The sequence below is a fragment of the Microtus pennsylvanicus genome, chromosome 16, assembly GCF_037038515.1.
Source record: "Microtus pennsylvanicus isolate mMicPen1 chromosome 16, mMicPen1.hap1, whole genome shotgun sequence".
In the NCBI taxonomy this organism is placed as follows: Eukaryota; Metazoa; Chordata; class Mammalia; order Rodentia; family Cricetidae; genus Microtus; species Microtus pennsylvanicus.
Genome location: NC_134594.1, coordinates 16,678,928 through 16,694,545, shown reverse-complemented (window position 1 = coordinate 16,694,545; position 15,618 = coordinate 16,678,928). Strand labels below are relative to the sequence as shown.

The 15,618-nt window shown below is 42.4% G+C and overlaps 1 protein-coding gene and 1 pseudogene across 8 annotated transcripts in view; both read left to right on the top strand.

Annotated features, from left to right (window-relative positions):
• The window catches only part of LOC142836586 (major facilitator superfamily domain-containing protein 8-like), a 28,814-nt gene extending 14,185 nt beyond the window's left edge, over positions 1-14,629 (top strand). For 3 of the 8 annotated variants that reach the window (XM_075950953.1, XM_075950961.1, XM_075950954.1), the window contains one exon: positions 3,881-6,211. In XM_075950953.1, the coding sequence (XP_075807068.1) occupies positions 3,881-3,917 (37 nt within the window). In that variant the 3' untranslated portion in view covers positions 3,918-6,211. The other 5 variants (XM_075950958.1, XM_075950957.1, XM_075950956.1 and 2 more) reach the window with 5 other exon arrangements.
• LOC142836587 (FUN14 domain-containing protein 2 pseudogene) lies at positions 4,124-6,211 on the top strand (annotated as a pseudogene).
• Positions 14,630-15,618: the final 989 nt, after the last annotated feature.

Sequence of the window (15,618 nt, the reverse complement as noted above, 5' to 3'; positions counted from 1 at the left end):
TGGAACTGTAATTACACACAGTTGGATGCCAGGAACGAAACCTGGTTGTCAGCAAGAGCAGCAAGTGCTCTTAGCTACTGAAGGCCCTCTCCAGCCATTTTCAATTTTTATTTTGATAGAGGGTCCTGTTAAGTTGCCTAGGTTCTATGAATACCAGCCTCGAACTCACAGAGATCTGCCTGCCTGCCTCCCGACTGCTGGGATTAAAGGCGTGTGCCACCACTGCCCGGCATAAAATCAATATTTAATATCCCCAATAAGCCAATCTAAATTTGAAGCGAAATATTTTACAACTGACATAAACATTTAACTGTGTATCAAAACAATAAATTCAAAATAACCATTTATGGACTGGATAGATGGTTCAGTAATTAAGAGCCCTTGTTGCTCTTGTAGAAGGCTCAGGTTTGGTTCCCACCACCCATGTGGTGACTTACAATCATTCTCAACTCCATTTCCAGGAGACCCGATGATCTCTTCTGACCCCAAAAAGCACAAGACACATACATGATACACACACGTGTGTGTAGGCAAGAACTCATACACACAAAAATGACAGTCAAGCATTCATGAAATACACACTACTTCTTGAGATTTTCTGGCCTTCCCCATCCTCTGATGAAGAGTTTTGTGAGGAGAAGTCTCTGGTATAGAATATCTAACTTGCTTACACCCATGAGTGGCAGACAGCATCTAGAAGTAAAATTTAAAATAATTTCAAAATACTTTTATTAAGGCAGCAGATCAACTTTCTTTTTTTTTTAAAATTTATTTATTTACCTTTATTATGTTTGTTGGTCTGAAGGTGTCAGATCTCATGGAACTGCATTTTCAGATAGTTGTGAGCTGCCATGTGAGTGCAGGGAATTGAACCCGGGTCCTCTGGAAGAGCAGTCAGTGCTCTTAACCGCTGAGCCATCTCTCCAGCCCCAGCAGATCAACTTTCTAACCACTCATGTGAACACCAAGTAAAATCAAGGACTGAAAAGAAAATCCTTGAACTTGTCCCCACGAAAATACAATAGGAGATTTAGAAAAAAACCCTGGAATTCAAAGCAGAGAACTGCTGCACCTAAAGCATCTCTATATGAAGAATCCTCCTAGGGCAAGTGTTCCCATCTGGAGCACGGGGACTGATGTAAGTATCTGCTGTATCGGAAAGCAGAGTAAGGAATGCTACAGAGTACTGTAGTATGAGCCAGGCTCTCCATGGACACATGGAATAGGGTTATCTGAGTTATAAAGAGGAAACTGAGGCACAGAGAAAGCAGTTACTTATCCTAGGCCATATAGCTAGTGGAGAAGAGGGTCAAATTTCGCTTTAGGAATAATGTCAATGATTTAGCTGGTTCACCATACTGATTTTTTTGGTTTTTTTTTTTGTTTTTTGAGACAGGATTTCTTGTGGCTTTGGGCCTGTCCTGTAACTAGCTCTTGTAGACCAGGTTGGTCTCGAACTCAAAGAAATCCCCCTGCCTCTGCCTCCCGAGTGCTGGGATTAAAGGCAGATGACACTACCTCCCGGCTACACACTGACTCTTTGCAACAGTGAACAAACTAAAATAACTAGTGCTTCTAATTGGACACTATTTATTTCTCAAATTTGTGTGTGTGTGTGTGTGTGTGTGTGTGTGTTCAGGCACGTGTGATTCCCCCCCACCCCCCGGCACAGGAGACATGGTTTTTTTATAACTCTTGCCATCTTGGAACTCTGTAGACCAGGCTGGCCTTGAACTCAAGAGATCAGCTTGCCTCTGCCTCCCAAATAATGGGATAAAAGATGTATGACACCACTGCCAAGAAAGTTGGAATATCTATATGAACTTTTTCTGTTTAAAATGTGTAGTTCGGGCTGGAGAGATGGCTCAGAGGTTAAGAGCATTGCCTGCTCTTCCAAAGGTCCTGAGTTCAATTCCCAGCAACCACATGGTGGCTTACAACCATCTGTAATGAGGTCTGGTGCCCTCTTCTGGCCTGCAGGCATACACGCAGACAGAATATTGTATACATAATAAATAAATTTAAAAAAAAGTGTAGTTCTTTGCTTGAGATGTTAGTAAGACAGAGTGCTTGCTTAACAGCTTGAAACCTTCAATCACTGCTACTATAAGACAGCTACAGTTCTCATTTATGGGCAAACTTGATTCAGATTCAAATTTAAATATAAATTAAAACTTACATTACCATCAATCAATAAATATATATTGCTTCAAAATTTTGAAACAAATAAACAACTTTTACCTATATTTTGTTTTTTGATATATTACAAGTTTAGTTTAGCATGTTTTTTTTTCTATAGGGGAGGAGTCTCAAGTAGCACAGGCTAGTCTTCAACTCACTATATAGCTGAGGTTACCCCTGAACTCCTGATCCTCCCCATCTTTGCCTCCCAGGTTCTAGTATTACAGGTACGAACCACCCACCATGCCCGGCTTTGTTTTGTTCTCTGTTGTTTTTGAGATGGTATCTAGCTCTATAGTCTATGATTGTTGGTAGAAGAGGGTTGTCTCAAACCTGTGGCATTCCTTCTGCTTCAGCTCTCCAAATGGTAGAATTTCAGGAGTACAACATTCCTAGCTGCCTTATCATATCCTCTCTCTCTCTCTCTCTCTCTCTCTCTCTCTCTCTCTCTCTCTCTCCCTATCTCTCGTTCTCTCCTCTTCCTCCCTTTCTTTTTTCTTGTATGTTTGTTTTGTTTTTCAACACAGGGTTTCTCTGTGTAGCCCTAGCTGTCCTGGAACTTGCTCTGTAGACCAAGCTGGCCTTGAACTCACAGAGGTCCTGAAGACTCTGCCCCCCCCTCGTGCTGGGATTAAAGGCGCGCGCCACTACCACCCGGCCAACATTTTTCTTTGTATAGTGTACAGTTTAACCCACAGTCAACTGAACTGGCGCTTTACTTTCTTCTTAGGACTGGACCAGCAAAGCAAGCTGTTCATACTTTCTCGCAGTTCTCATGACCAAATACTAGATTGGTCTTGAGTTACTAGATACGCCTTAGGCTATCACAAAAACTGTCAAGCCCACAGCTCTGCATTAAGCCTACTTCTATGAACATCTTTCCAGTAACAGTCCTAGATGAGGAGTTGCAACTGTCTAAACCACAATTCTGCAATCAGAATCACTTCTGTGAAGACTCTCCTAGTAAATAACAATATTGTGCACCAAGCCTCTGTAACCAATGAATTTTTGTTTCAAAACAACCTATATGCACTTCTATTTGCCTTAAAATTTTTAACAGGCCTGCAGAGATGGCTTAGCAGTTAAGAGCACTGACTGAACTTCCAGAGGTTCTGAGTTTAATTCTCAGCAACCCCATGGTGGCTCATACTCATCTGTAATGAGGTCTGGTGCCCTCTACTGGCCTTCAGGCACACATGCAGGCACAGGACACTATACATAATAAAAAAATAAATCAAAAAAAAAGTGAACTTATCTCAGTCTCTTTAGAGTACACATATCCTAGGTTGTAATCGCTTGCATAGTTCCAAGTAAATTCACTTCTTTGAGAGTGTCTCTGCTATTAACACTTATGTGAAATCATTCATTTGAATTTCTTGTAAAATGCTTCTGGTTGAATGTATAGAACAAACATTTGTGGTAATACCTTGAAATTTACTTTTTAAAGCGTTGGTTGTACTTTGTAACAAATCTCGTTTTAGCTTGATGATTCAATTGAAATCTTTTTTTTTTGGTCTTTTTTCTCTGTGTATCCTTTTTTATTTTTTTTAATTTTTTTTCTTTTTCCTTTTTTTATTGAAATCTTTTTTGGGGGCGGGGGGCAAACCCCACCAAATCTTTCAGCTAGTATTTATAATATACTTTTCCAGTCTAACGAATATAGACAACCGAGTGAGTTTTAGCCTTTTCTGATCCTTAGAACACCCAGTTTGATAAAGGCCAAGGTGGCTTTATGACGTAGCTCCGCCTGAAGAAAAGCTGAGGCGCATGCTCCACCTGCCCTCTTTCGCCACGGCCGTGGGGATGGATACATCTGCCCACGTGCGGAAGGTCAGCAGGCCATGACACGACCACAACCACCACCACCGTAACCGCAGAGCGCTCTATCTCCTGCCGTACCGACCCTCTGCGGCTGTCCTCTCGCAACTCGCAGCTCACAGAGATGGCCACGAAGAGTCAAGAGCACTTTGACGCTTATGAGACATTGGATCTTACAGAATTTGGCAAAAACCAGCCTTGGTGGCGCAAACTTTTTGGGCAGGAGACACGGTCTGCGGGCGAGAAGTACAGTGTGGCAACCCAGCTCCTGGTTGGCGGCATCACAGGCTGGTGCACTGGCTTCATATTTCAGAGAGTTGGAAAGTTGGCTGCCACAGCGGTGGGAGGGGGCTTTTTTCTACTTCAGTTCGCAAACCATACTGGCTACATCAAAATTGACTGGAATCGCGTAGAGAAGGACATGAAAAAGGCCAAGGAACAACTGACGATTCGGAAGAGCGCCCAATTACCAACTGAGGTCAAAAGCAAAGCTGAGGAGTTGGTGTCGTTCATAAAGCAGAACATAGTAGTAACTGGAGGATTTTTTGGAGGCTTTCTGCTCGGTATGGCATCCTAAAAGGGTATCATTCCACTCCTACGGTTCAGTAGCCTCTATACACCATCGTAGAAAAACCCAGAGGCTTTCCACTTCCTCTTCATGCCTGCCCTCCTCCCTGTTGTAAATCTGAACCGCTTCCATGCGCATCTGCCCATGCAAGTTAACACAGGTCTTCCCATGGGCTTGACAAGCCACAGGGCAGCGCACTCTCCATCTGGAGGTCAACAGGAATGGTCCTTCCCCGGTGTGTAGAACCTGTCCCAAACCATCTTTAAGATCTGTCCCTAACAGTCGAGCTGGAAGAGCGCTATGTGGAAAGGAACTGAACATATCTGACTGAGCATGGGAAGAAAGTAAAGCAGGGACAGTTGTGGGAGTACCACCTGCTAGTCAGCTACTTTAGGGGGACAGTCTCCTTACAAAACTTTACAAGTAAATTGATGCTTTCCTTTCCTCTGGACAACTACTCCAGTAAGCTGTAATTATAGCTAAAGTGTGACTCTCTTCAAAAAGGGCCATAATCTAAATCCCTGAAAGCTTCACTAAGACCTGGTTGTTTTTCTTTTTTTTGGGAGGGGGGTAGGATAGGGTGGGCATAGGGCCTTGCTCCTACTACCAAGGGCTACCACTGAGCTATATTCCCAGGCTTTTAGGTATTTTTCATTTTGAGAGGTCTCACTAAATTGCTCTTGCTGGCCTGGAACTTGACATTCTTATGTCTCAGCTTCCTGTGGAGGTGGGATTATAGGTCCAAGTCCCCGGGAACAGCTTCCCCAAGACCTTAAGAAAGAACTGAAGAATGCACCTCCGAGTCTACTTTGCCTCTTCTCAATCTTCTCATTTGCCTTTTCCCCCAGGATTAGTTTGCCATAACCCATCTAGCTGGGTTTTCTACTTCAGGGCCTCGACTACTTCAATCAAACGTCAGCTGGGGGAAATTTTCACCTAGACGCTTCAAGAAGAAGAATCTGCTTTCGGGCCTAGGTCTGTGGTACAATTTCTATATTTGCAACTGTAGGATTGATTCACATTTTGTGCTTTGTCAACCAGAGGACCAGCTCAGCTCTGGGAGGCCACCCACACAGTTCATCTCACATGGACTTTGCTCTCGCCATACAAATCAGAAACAGCACTGACTTCTTTTCTTCATGACCAGGTGGAGAGAGAAGAGGGCCCTAGGGGTCCAACACCTCTGCAGAAAGGGCAAGTGTGTGAGTGCAATCAGTGTTTCCATTGCCTGTTGGTCAGAAGGTAAAAATCATGGGTTCTACCCAAACTCAACACTGTGAGCAACGGAAAACAACAATCGTAAGGAGCACCTTGGAAAGTCTATGCTACATGGGAAGAAGAAACGGTTACTTCTCTGTCTTTGAGTATGTCTGGGTTTCCACCTTTAATACCAGGATTAGATCTTCATATTTCTACCAATGGGGAGGGGGCACCCCACTAAAACCACAAACTCCGTAGACCTGAGCAACAACCATTTGTTTATAAGCCAATTGGGTCTTTACAGTTTAAATTATGTTTATATTCTTCCATTCACTTAAAACTCTTACTTAAAATAACAACCCCTCCAAAGGAAAATGTCAATTAGTACTTTGTTTTCTTTCGTTTTTTTAAGTCATTAAACAAATAGTAAATAAAAATTGGTTTTTATGGTTTTCTTTTTGAAACAGGATTTCATATAATTCAGGCTGATCTCAAATCATCTTGTAGCCAAGGATGACCTTGAACTTCTATCTCCACTCACAAGTACAAGAACCACTAGCAAGTACTGCCACCTGCAACTGGATAATTGACCCGCCCCACCCAGATAGGTTTTCTCTGTTAACAGTCCTGGCCTGAACTTGCTTTGTAGATCAGGTTGGCCTGTCTCTGTCTCCAAGTACTGGGATTTCCATAGCTTGGTTGAAGATTACTTGTTAAATGTAATTTATCTGCATTATATATAGACTCTACTGTAAAACAAGTATTTGCCACAGACAGGCTCAGGGGATCCACTCAGACCATGGGAGAATTAGGGTCTTGGTAAACAGGAAGGCACAAGTTCGGCGAATGACAGACAGACACAACACACAGAGAGTGTTTGGAATCTGCTGTGATTTTACTGAATTCATGTTTTCATTATATAGTATTCAAACAAAGAACAAATCAGGTCATGTATCATTGGCTGGCTCAGTATGAAAGCTTCTTTTAGTCACATCAGCAATATTTAAGAAAAGTATATTATCAGGGACAGGTGTTAAACATAAAGCATCCTTAGAAAAGGAAATCTTGTCCTTGGGAACATAAACCTCAGACAAGTGGTTTCATCTTATGAATAGAAAGTTTCTGTCTCATCACTATCATGGCCCTTCCTCTTTCTAACCCTTTCTTATTTTATCTAGTGACCAAATATGCCTAATCTGTTCTCTGCACCTGCTGAAATATACATTTTTTGTACCTTCTTATGCAGCAGACATCATGGGGGCTGGGATCTAGCAAGCCTATCTATAAAGTTCAAAGTATAATACAGTCTTTGTACATCAATATTAACCCTTACTCATCATACACCCTGTGTATGACAAAGGTTCTGCTGTAGTCTTATACATTCCCATACTGGGCTTCCCTATCCCAGAGCTGTTCCTGAAGAGATAATCCTTGTCTTGTAGATACATAGAATATAATTATTGAAAGAGATTGTGCAAAGCCCGTATCCTGCATAGACAGCTAATCGAGAAATCTGTCTATGCCTCAGCGATGGCTAATACTGGGCTGTCTGCCATTGACCTCCAGGAAGCCTAGTTCCATAGGACACGTAGCTCCGATCCGGCATAATGACATATGTTATGTAACACAGACGGCACTGCAGTTGGTGTGGCATGCATTAAATTAAGTATATATATATATATACACACACACACATATATATTCGAATTATTTTTAAGAATAAATGTCCATGTTATCTAATAAAGTGGAGATGCATCTTAGTATGGTGCTTTTCTGGCATACATAAAGCCATTCCCAGCATCACCAACCAACCAAAAAAAAAAAAAACAACCCAATTATTTAGCAAGATGTAGTGACAGCTGTCTATAACCCTAGCACTTGTAGGTTGAGGCAAGATGGTTCTGAGTTTAAGGCCGACCCGGGCTTCCAGTAAGACCTCATCTTTAAAACAAAATTATCTGAGAGGCTGTGGGTGTATGTGAAGCATGGACAAACCTAGGACTCTATAAGACCCAGTTCCTCCCAGGGTTCTTGCTACTGAGGTGGCTCACAGTGAACATAGTGGCAAAAAGTTTCAGGCCACCAGAGAGATAAACCACATAATTAGAAGGCTGAACTTCAGGCCAGCTTGGAGGATGGGAACTGCACGTTCTGTTCTATCATTGGACCACATAGTTTATCATGTCTGAGTAATATAACCCCAATACAGACTCTAGATGCTGGCTTTGGTGGGACTCTGTTGAACAGATATCGTGATGTCTGAATGGAGACACTCCCTGACTCCACTTGTAGAGACCACATCTCAACATGTTTGGCTGATTTTGTGTTGTATCTATCCTTTATTATAAGCACTGTATAATTTAAAAAAATAAGCACTATATAGGGTTTTTCAGAGTTCTGTCAGTCATTCTAGCAAATCATTGATCCACAAGAAACTTAAGAGAACTTTTCTTAAAGTCAAGTCAGAAGGTATCTTTATGATGGCCCGGAGACCCCTGAAGTGAGACCGGCATCTAGGGCAGTGACATCTGTGAACCTACACCTTTAGTTTCGGGGTTTGCACTAAATGGATTGTGACTATTAGGGGTGAATTAAATTGGAAACTGAATAGCCAGTGTATTCTTTACCTAGTTAACAAAAATCAAGAGTTGCTGAGGAAGCTCAGTAGTAGCTAAAAGTACTTGCCTGATACCTCCTTGATTGTCTAGGACCCACATGGCTGCAAGGAGAGAACTGGCTTCTGCAAGTTGTCCTCTGGCATCTACTTGCTTACCACAGCATGTACACACACACACACACACACACACACACAAATATAACGTTACAAATGTTACATACTCCCAATGAAGTCAGCTCTTTGCATAAATGTGGTGGGATGGAGGTACAGTTTAAGGAAACAATTTTTTTGTTTGTTTTTGTTTTGTTTTGTATCTCGAGACAAGGTTTCTCTGTGTAGCTTTGATGCCTGTCATGGAACTTGTGCTGTAGATCAGGCTAGCGTGGAACTCACAGAGATCTGCCTGCATCTGCCTCCTGAGCTCTGGGGTTAAAGGTGTGCGCCACCACCGCCTGGCAAGGAAATGCAATTCTAAGTGAAGAATAGTTACTGTTATGGTTAGGATCTGAAATGTCCTCTGGGTGTGCTAAACACTTGGCGCTCAGCTTATAGGGTGGTAGTACACCCACCTTTATGAGGTGGTTGAATTCCTGGGTATGTATGCTTGAGGTGTATCAAGAGTCTGGCTCACTCTCTTCTCTGTGTTCCCCTTTTCTCTCCCTCTTCCCAGTCTGTGACTGGAAAGGAGCGTCTCTGCCACATGTTCCATGTCATGATGCTCTTCCTTGCCACGGGCCAAAAAGCAAAGTGGTCAAATGAACAACCAAAGCCTCTGAAACCATGTGTCAAAATAAAAGAGAATGGCCCCTTATAGGCACAAGCATTTGAATACTTGGCCTCTAGGTGGTGAAACTGTTTGTTAAGGATTAGGAGACCTTGTGGGAAGTGTCACTGCTGGTGGGTTTGGAGGTTCCAAAAGCCTAACCCACTTCCACTTAGTCCTCTCTGCCTCCTTTTTATAGAAACAGATGTTCTTAGCTACTGCTCCAGCACCATGCCTGCCTGCTGTCATGTTCTCACTACAATGGTTGGTCACTTACTCAACTTCAGAAACTTTAAGCCCCAAAATAAACTCTTCTAGAAGTAAGTTTGGTCATACTGTCTTCATAACAATAGAGAATAAAACACTTCCTCCCAGTTTAGGTTAGTTTTCTAGGTATTTTGTCACACAGACAGGAAGCTAAGGATGATTTAAACCATGTTACTACTTGGATCCTTCTGTAATGGTTTGTATACTCATTACTCACATTTTTCTATATATTTATTAAACTACAGAACAGTTGTTTATAATATAGGTCCTGTCTTTTTCTAGTATCGCATGTAAGGGTCAACATTCGCCATTGGAATATACATATATCATGACACTAAGTCAATTCCATGTGAGCAAAAAACAAACAAAAACCAAATATTCTCCAACAAGAAATAGTATGCTATTCAAGAGCTCTTTCATTTAGTGATGAGGCGAGCATGCTTGCTTTTCTTCCTGCCCAGCCCCCACCCGACTAGCTTAGCTCCGGAAACCATAACACAGAAACTGTATTCATTTAAAACACTGCCTGGCCCATTAGTTCCAGCATCTTATTGGCTAATTCTCACATCTTGATTAATCCATTTCTAATAATCTGTGTAGCAGCACGAGGTAGTGGCTTACCTGGAAGATTCTAACCTACGTCCATCTCATGCCGGAGCTTCAGGGCATCTGCTGACTCTGCTTCTTCCTCCCAGCATTTTGTTCTGTCTACTCTGCCTATCTAAACTGCTGTCCTATCAAAAGGCCAAAGCTGTCTCTTTATTTAATGAATGAAAGTAACACATACACAGAAGACCCTCCTACATCATTTTCCCTTTTTCTGTTTAAACAAAAAAGATAGGCTTTCAGTTTAACATATTAAAATTACATATAACAAAACAGTTACTAAGCAAGAATTACAGCTAAAATATTTATATATATTTTATCTTTTATCATAACTAAGGAAAACTATAACTATCCATTCTTTAACTCCATCAAAGACTCCAGAAGGATATAATATTACCTAAGTAAACAAGAAGTAAGCAACTTCTAAAACTCTAGAAATGACAAAGACATCTCACTGCCTGTACAGTTACCCAAAGTTCTTTTGTACTGTTGGGGCATCCATCTTCAGCTTACAGGCCCATAGTTTTCACCAGACATTTCCATGAAGTAGGAAATTTTAAAGGCAGTTCTCACTATCTGCTGTGTCCTGCAGAATGTCTCACAGACTATTTTATGAATCAGGAACACCAAAAGACCATCTCACCTTTAGGCAAGTTCAGCAGTCCTCTTCTGCAGGTTCTTTGTGTTCAGTTTATGCAATAGTCCAGGCAAAAGCAGTTTCTTGCCCAAATGGCTATCAAACTCCATAAGGAGCCTCTTTGGTGCCCATCTTCCTCAGGAAGTAGTTTGGTGCTGCCAGGAGCAGACGTGTCTTATTGTCATGAAAAGCCCTAAGTTATTAAAACATTTAATTCCATATTCTGTAGTCTTTGAAAGATATGAAGAATGCCTATCTAACTGAAATATATCTCCATATATCTAGAAAATCTAACTAACATGACTACAAGCTTGATTATTATTGATGATTATTCATTAACAACCTATATTTCCTGATTATACATTACATTTTTAAATGAGCTACACAATCACAATACCTTAATCAAGATCAGAAATACATATACATATAACAAAATTTACCTTAAAATCCATACCAATGCAAAATATTCATATCTATATTATATCCCCCTTTAAATGTAAAAGAACATTTATAAACAATATTTGGGAATATGGACATATTTATTTGTCTCCAAACTTCTTCTTACTGTATAGGGGCGCTGTTAATCAGGTATTTTATGGGGTAACCTGTGTGCCAGGTTTATCTCAATTGGCAGTTGAGTGAAGTAATTTTTTGAGGGTGTTCACAGCAACCTTTCAGGAGGGCGTGGTCTTTCATACAATATTGGAATAGAAGCAATCCACAGGGTCTCATCCTCTGTGAAAACAAAAGAAGACCCTCAAAGCATCATATCCTTAGACCCAAATTTGGAAGTAATGATACTTTTAGAATATACACGTTGGATCAGTTTAGCAGCCCACACAACAAACTGTCTCTCTGTATTTACTTCCTTCACAGTCAAAAATTCAACCAAAATACAATATATAGAATCCAAACTCTCCGTGAATTTTCCATTTTTAGGTGGCTTATTTTTCTTTATTTCTATTTATTTATTTATTTATTTATTTATTTATTTATTTATTTATTATGTACACAATATTCTGCTTCCATGTGTGCCTGCAGGCCAGAAGAGGGAGCCAGATCCCATTACAGCTGGTTGTGAGCCACCATGTGGTTGCTGGGAATTGAACTCAGGACCTTTGGAAGAGCAGGCAATGCTCTTAACCACTGAGCCATCTCTCCAGCCCCTCTTTATTTCTTTTAATCTATAACTACCTGTACTCTGTCTCTTTAAAGACCTTACCCCTTTTAAACGCATTTTCTTTATTCTCTATATTCTTTTTCTTCTCTCTCCCAAGCCTACGTATGTCTAACACTATGACCCATTTAGAGGTCTTTTTTGTCTGAATCTGTCCTATTGCATTGTTTATAATTTTTTACTGTCCAGAAACATTTTTGTTTTGCGCTTTTAAATCGCTGAGAGCTTAAGAATCTAAGCTGTGACATTCCTAGGTCAAAAACAGGTATTGCGGGCATGCCCTGCCCAGTCCAACATGGAGGAGCCACTTGTGCATCTGAGGCGTGCACATTTCATTGCTAGCATGGGTCACGGCAGGCAATGTCCCCCTTTTAGGCACACAGCGAGTTTATTTGCCATCAAACAAACCATAGCGCTTTACTCCAAATGCTCCATTAAAAAGCTTTGTCTCCCGCAGGAGCAAGACAGAGATTGCAATGGCAGCACAGCCCAGAAACTGAAACTATCACTTTTTAGTAGACCTGATCTCACTGCCTACCCAGGCAGGAAGAGCTGAGCCACTGATATATGGTCTCAGCTACTTTGTTCCCGACCCCAAGTGGGCCCAGAAATGCTCCATTGCCAGAGTTTGCACTGACAGCAAGGCCCAGGAAGCCTTCTTTTAAAATGGTGCGGCTTTTATTCTGCTGCTATTGCTGAATCGGGAAAATTTCTCGGAAGCACCCCACCACCAAACAGCAAAAAGCTGTGTTAAAGTCTCTCTCTCTCTCCTTTTTAATCCCTCTCAGGTTTTACATGGAATTAGTAGACCACGTTGGGCAGCCAATTGTAGTGATGAGGCGAGCAGGCAGCACCCTGCCGCCCAGCTAGCTTTATCCAAAATAATTACACGGAAACTGTATTCATTTAAAACACTGCCTGGCCCATTAGTTCCAGCATCTTATTGGCTAATTCTCACATCTTGATTAACCCATTTCTAATAATCTGTGTAGTAACACAAGGTATTGGCTTACCAGGAAGATTCTAACCTATGTCCATCTCGGGCTGGAGCTTCATGGCACCTGCCTGACTCTGCTTCTTCCTCCCAGCATTCTGTTCTATCTACTCTGCCTATCTAAGTTGCTGTCCCATCAAAACGCCAAGGCAGTCTCTTTATTTAACCAATGAAGGCGGGCGGTGGTGCACGCCATTAATCCCAGAACTCGGGAGGCAGAGGCAGGCGGATCTCTGTGAGTTCGAGGCCAGCCTGGTCTAGAAGAGCTAGTTCCAGGACAGGCACCAAAAAGCTACAGAGAAGCCCTGTCTCGAAAATCAAAACAAAACAAAACAAAAAAACAACCAATGAAAGTAACACATAGACAGAAGACCCGCCTACATAAATTTCAATTTTATTATTATTTTTTGGATTTTTGAGACAAACTCTCTACATAACCCTGGCTGTACTGGAACTTACTACATAGACCAGGCTGGCCTCAAACTCCACAGAGATCTCTTTAGCCCATGAGTCCTGGGATTAAAGACAAATGTCAACATGCCAAAACATGCCCAAAGCACTTTAAAAACGAACAATATTCATTATATACCAAATTATTCAGTGCTTTCCAACCCTACACTAGAAAAGGTTCCCAAATCATTTTGCTTTCCTATGTAGTAGCCCACTCCAAGCCTAAAGGCAATTTATTTCCTTGCTGTATTTACCAATTCACAGAAGAGGATCAGAAAGCAAATCACACACACACACACACACACACACACACACACACACACACACACACACACAGAGTTTATTATGCATTTGGTTCTGAAATCTGGTATTATGCAGGTCTTCTTATCTAAATGACAGTTCTTTTCTGAGGTATATGTGTATGTGAGTGTGTACATGTGTGTATGGTGTACTGCATGTGTGTGTGTGCAGGGTCCCATGCCAGTGGAGATGCAGTGTCCAGAGGACATTGGCTGTTCCTCTGTATCACTCTGCCTTGAGAGCAGGTTGCTCACTGAACCCAGAGCTAGGGCTGGCAGCCAGCAAGCCTTAGCAATCTTTGTTTCCATCACTCAGATAGTGATAGCGGTTACAGACAAATGCAGCAATGCCCAGCTTTTCTCAAAAGCGTTGGAGACTTGAACTCAGATCCTCCCACTTGTGTAGAAAGTGTTCTTACTCACTGAGCCATCTCCCCAGTCTCTGAAAACAGAGCTTTCTAGGCAGGGCTGGCTATGTTCAGGCTCTGCAGAACCATGAGTTTTCTAAGTTGGGATAAAGACGACACCACTTTACCATAGAGAAATGCCATCTGGAACTGTTCCAGGTACTAAAAGCCCTCAGGTCAAGCAAGAGGGCAGCGAGATCCTGCAGAAGCAGCAGCCAATTCTGGAGTAAGAACCAAGCAAATGGAAAGCGACCCATCTGCCACCTCCATTTTTAAATAGCAGGTAGGAAGGAGAAAAACAAAGTGGAACAAAAATAGAAGTATGATCACAGTGCCAAGGAATGGAGTGCCTTTCCTAGAGATGAGTTTTATTGCTAACGCGGCACTCACATCTATTAATGTTACTCCATCTAGTACTTTTTAATCTCCTACTACTCTGATATCTAAGTATTTAAACAAACATTACTTTTTTTTCTTACAGAAACCCATTTCTGCAAGCTGTCTTCTGACGTTCTCACAGTTTACCGACTCCCTCTGCCTTTCGCTTCTGTCTATTGAGACAATCAATCCCTCTCTTCCTTATTGTAGGGATGACAGGAGGGAACTGAATAAGCATTCCTTTAACATGCACAGCACATTCTGCTTGGTGGAAGACTAGTTAACATTTTCTTCTTCCGCTATATATGCGCCTCAAATTGTGTCAGCCTCGGGATTAGCAAAGATAACCGTGACTCAGGAAGCAGTACCATGGTTGGAAAATGCTTCATTTTCTACCCGTCTATACTCTTGTAACCAATCAGAAGAAGCTGCATGTTTTTGTTACTATAAAGGAATCGGCAAGACTGAGAACGAGCAAGAATCTAATAAACCAGAGCTGGGTTCGGGAGCCAAGTAGCAGAAGACACTTTTCAAATTTAGCCGTTCTCAACTGGGATAGGCCTGATTGGCTATACAGGAGAAGATGACAGCAAACGATCAGAGGTGGGGTGATGGCAACCCCACACAAGAGAGAGCTCATATGAGGCAGGACAAACGCTGAGCGCTCACACTAATGAAAACAACTGAGACTGGATCCCAACTCTGTCACCTCCCCACCGGGATTCCAGGTAACTTATCTCGACCTCAGGTCGCGGTAAATTAGAAGTGTTTCTGCTTTACACATCTCCTAGGATAGAGGTGATCCAGTGACATCACATGACAATGTTATCTAGAGCAGGCAAACGTCGTGACACGCAATGATTTCTGGCACTTATTAGCGGACAAGTCCCATGGCAGGAAGTAAACAGCATCTGGTGAATATCTGTGCTCCTGATGGTGAAAGCAGCCGGTGGGCGCTAGGCAGGCTCTGCTGAAGGCATTTGGGCGAAGCTGAGGCTCGAGGGGCCGGGAGCCAGCGACGCAGCAGCAGCTGGCTGCCACCTCAGTCGGGTCCCTCAGACCCCTCAGGTGAGGAGCCAGGGGCCGGCAGGGAAGGACAGGGACCGCCAATGCCCTCCCTAGGACCAGGACCCGGCTGCGCTCATGCTGCCCCGCACGTACACAGCAGAAGACGGGAGCGCACCGGCTGCTACTTACCGGCCGCTGCAGACGTACACTTTAAGGGGAGTCCGCCGAGGCGCCTGGCACCGCCGCTC